This window comes from Hyposmocoma kahamanoa, unplaced genomic scaffold (genome assembly GCF_003589595.1).
Source record: "Hyposmocoma kahamanoa isolate Upper Pololo Valley unplaced genomic scaffold, ASM358959v1 95, whole genome shotgun sequence".
Classification (NCBI taxonomy): domain Eukaryota; kingdom Metazoa; phylum Arthropoda; class Insecta; order Lepidoptera; family Cosmopterigidae; genus Hyposmocoma; species Hyposmocoma kahamanoa.
This window is the reverse complement of record NW_020654972.1, coordinates 4,102,605-4,107,051: the sequence shown is the minus strand read 5'-3', so window position 1 is coordinate 4,107,051 and position 4,447 is coordinate 4,102,605. Positions and strand designations below refer to the sequence as shown.

Here is a 4,447-nt window from a genome sequence, read left to right as displayed (position 1 = left end):
ACACACACACACACACACACACACACACACACACACACACACACACATCACACACTTTACGTGAGCTAGTTCTGGCCAAAATAATCCTTATTCAAAAACATGAAATTATTTTTACATATATTTGAGAAATTGCTTAAGCGTCTATAATAAACGATAACATATTATAAATTTTAATGATTTTTTTTTGCGGGAAGTGAGTAATTCGTTTTTCATCGATTCTAAGAAAGTCAGTCAAGTTAACTACAACAACTATTGTATTAACAGTGCGATATATTATCATATTTGTTGCTGTCGCTAAGATACAAAATAAATACTTGCCTTCAGAACACGCGGGCGACACGACTAGAACAATATGTTTCAAATAGAAGTCGTTAAGAAACACTGAAAGTAATGCTTCATCCAAAAAGAATTCAGTAACGGAGTCATGGCAACAGACGAAATCGATAAACAATGTATCTCTGGACAGGTAGAATTTCCTGGAACACGGAATCAACATTAATCTATGATAGTCTTTTAACGTAAAAGATTTAGATCCGAAATATTTATGAAACTTTTTATAAAAATAAAACGACCTCAAAAATTAGTGTAATTACATCTATTTAGGGGTTTTCATTAAAATGGGTTAACAGAAAGAGGGTGTAATCCAATAAACCGAATTGCTACCCTTTAAAAGTTTGCATGGGATCACTACTGGGTTACTTTTGTTATGTGGTTATTGGTGTGGTTGTCTGGCACATTATTATTATTAATTAAATTCGTAGTCTGTCGAAATGGGAGCTAATAACCTCCTAAATACACGGTGCATATCGCCTGGTGCATATTATAAAATGTAACGTATGTGGTATGCAAAAATTCGTTGGATATGAACTCTGAACGTTGTTTTCGGGAGCCTTCACACTATCGGTACGGAATTGCAAGAAGCCAATCAGAAAAATAAAGTCCATGTAATAAGGGCAAAAAAGCACCCACAAACGCACTGCATCCGATTCGTATTCGTTCCAAATCCGAGACTGCACAAATCCTATTGTATATGTATATATATAAGACACAAGTAAACAATTTTACTTAGTTTAGGTATCACCTAGATTAATTTGAACTACTAACCTTAATTAAAGTAATGTAAACATAAAATAATTTCATTGTTTGCGACAATTTGGCGCATATATGTAAATAATAGGTTATTTAATAGGATTTATGTATGTATTTAGGTTAATATTTTATACAGAAATAAATTTATCTTTATCTTTATATATATATATATTCCTATTGTTTAGACAATAGTACAATTTTCTAAGCTCAAACATAGTCATACGAAACTGAATATACATTTTGACAATAGAATCCAGATGAGTCTCAATTGAAGAAGAGGTTACAAACAGACATGTAATGCTTTTCTGATCGGCTCAAGCTGATTGCGCGTTAATAGGTAAGTGTGCAAACCGGCGGTGATCCGCAAGACAAAGGACATTCAATTTATGAATGTATTACTATATTTTAAGCCAATACAATTTAAATAAGGCATACATTTCTATGCTCTGAGATGCAGAGAGAAATGCTCTGCAGAGCATTCAAATTTATACCTCATTTCAATGGAAATAGCACAAAATATACATTGATAAATTTAATGTTCTCTACAGTCTGTCCGCCGATTTAAGCTGGTCGTATTTTTACACTATATAAACAATCAGATACACAGGTCCATTACGTACAATCATTACAATAGCCTGTGATTAATATTACGTCTAGACTCGCTAAGCGTGAAGATTAAAGATCTATCTATACGAGTCATTTCCGCAGCGCCATCACCTCATAGATTCACATCACTAATATGTACGGCATAACTTCATAGTAACTATATAAAGTTGGATTTTGTCACACACGAATAAAGTCTAGGCACGGGTGGTTTTGTGGTGCTACTGTACTCAAGCCAGGAAGTACCTACTTACATACTAAAGAACAAATTACACTCAAAAATAAATTAATAAATACATTGGCAAGACATGACATAAAATCAATACTATTTCTTTATTTCATCGCGTTAATTTTTGTACTTACGTGTTGACAAATTAAGCCGATTTTATTTTATACTAAAATCAATTATTTACTATCGCATTTGAGACACTTAAAAAACTCACTGAAACATATTCCTGATCCACAGCTCCCAGTGTGCAGGATCTAAAGCTGGTATGTTGGGATGGTCGGTCAATGCAAGCAATCCCAATACTTTCATCTGTTCATTTATCATAACTATAGACAGAGCTGATCGTTCACTATAAATAAAAAGTAAGTGTAAGTAAGTGGTAAGTAATAGACTGCGCACTTTAGTCACACATAGTTCTCGAGTACCAAGATGGGACCAGTTCAGGGTGATGTACAATAGGATAGGTACCCTAAAAATACAGGATTATCGTTACAAAACCTGGAGTATCTTAAGTAGGGGAAAGAGAAAATTCCATCTTCATTCTAACTGACGTAGGGTTCACTTTCGTGCGCTCGCTACCTATATATAAATAGCATAATTATTGCCAGACAACGGACTATGAGTATCTTTCGTTGTTTTAATACCTATAATGTTTGCTAACAATTGAGTCGTACTGGATCCACACAATGAAACAGCACCTATTATGGGACCTTAGAATTTTATAAATGAAAAATTCAATACAGGCTGGTATGAAAATTTCCATGACAATAAATAATGTTTATTGAAATCAATTTAAATTCTAAAAATAATTGTATTGAGCATCCATACAACCTAGTCGTCGTCGCTGCAACAGAAAAGCTTGAAATCCAAAGGCACTCTTAATACATTGTGTTAAGAGTGTCTTACCACTTACTTACTTAATTTTTTTCAGAATTGATTTTTTTACAAACGAAATTAAAGCCATTTGTAAAGTGTATATCGTTTTTCTTGTAAAATTTCGAAGTAAGTTTGCTTTTTTTTCTATCGTGAAAATTTTTAGGAAGGAGTCGTGTTTTCACACCGTATAGTAATCAGTGTATGTATATCCTCAATTTTACTATATATTTTTTCCAAAGTAATTAATTCAACACTTTCACTGTTATTCGGAATCAACCAAAGCCGTTTGAGTTAGTATAGACTCTTAAAGGCGTACTTAATTTTAGTGCAAATTACATTGCAGCGGACCGGAATGGAAACTAATTTTTGTAAGGAAATTGTACATAGCATAATGAACTATATCAAATTATGTAACGTACAAACTAGATACGATATGGTAGTTGCGGGAATTCCTGAGACTGCGCGAGAATTCTCCGGAAGACACGCAGCTTATTTCTTGGTTCACATCTGTTTGTAAGTTCCACAATTGACAGTTCCATATGTCATGGTTACAAAATTCGCTTTCGTCCCGCGGCTTGTAAAGGCTGCTAACAGATTGACTGCACGTTTGCAGTTAATGCGCGAAGTCGTAATCAACTTGTTTGTGTCTTGTGACTGCATGCAGTAAATGCGTGAAGAGAGTCGTTATCAACTTCGTGCAGTCGTGGTCTCAGCTGCATAAAGTTGATTACGACTTCACGCAATAACAACAAACATGCAGTCAATCTGTTAGCAGCCGAAGAGCGCCTTCAAATTAGACGCTTGTAGAAGCGCTGCAGCGGCACGTCTTTGGCGCTGCAGTCGCGCCAACACTAATTATCACACAATATCTAGTCTGCGACTTTGACGGTGCACCTGCGCTTCTGTATCAGCAAGCCATATATAAGCGGTCCCCTTTAGGCCCTAATAGTCAATATTTTCTTAAACTTGATATTTGTACAATGTTTTACATGTTAAAAATATAAGGTTTATACTTTCAACTGTTTCTTCATTCGAGAACCTAAGTTCCCTCAGCAAGCAAGATACAGGGACATGTATCAAACTCATATACATCATTTCACATCATAACAATTGTAGAACTGTTTAAGATATACCACTATTTTTCAAACGAAATCGAAAATGACTTACATCACCAAACCAATACTTTGAACATTAAACAAAGTTTTAGTTTCTTCACGTTTCCAAAACGCTTCTATCTCAATTTTATCCTGATCGACAGCCTTGCGAAACCGACGCCCTTTGGGGCCCACTGTGAAATCGAAATAAATCGACATTGTAACCTAACTAAATATAAGATTTACAATTAAATAAGATATGATGGTTACAAAGCTTTATAGATATGATTGTGAGATTATCTAGTAGACCATGACATTATAGGTGGAACACGCATCTGTTACTTTCTTATTTAACTGCATTCAATACATAGTAAGATAATTTTGACAATTTATTTTCCACATCAGTGTCTGGTCACCAATGATCGGAATAGGTGTTCCAAATGAATAGATAAATGTCTACATATAGATACAAGGAATAACATAGAGTCGTTAAAGCCACCAAATATTAATTACTCTTTTCGAATTCCGAAAATAGTTTTACTGCATCGTAGGTTAA

General features: G+C 34.4%; 1 protein-coding gene across 1 annotated transcript in view; it reads right to left on the bottom strand.

Annotated features, from left to right (window-relative positions):
- Window positions 1-4,110, bottom strand: part of LOC113238312 (cilia- and flagella-associated protein 61) — a 50,354-nt gene extending 46,244 nt beyond the window's left edge. Inside the window, exons 1-3 of the mRNA XM_026475150.1 lie at window positions 3,965-4,110; window positions 2,136-2,270; window positions 319-476 (exon numbers count right to left, since the gene is read on the bottom strand). Coding sequence (XP_026330935.1) covers window positions 319-476; window positions 2,136-2,270; window positions 3,965-4,110 — 439 coding nt within the window. The remainder of the gene's footprint in view (window positions 1-318; window positions 477-2,135; window positions 2,271-3,964) is intronic.
- Between the last annotated feature and the right edge of the window lie 337 nt (window positions 4,111-4,447).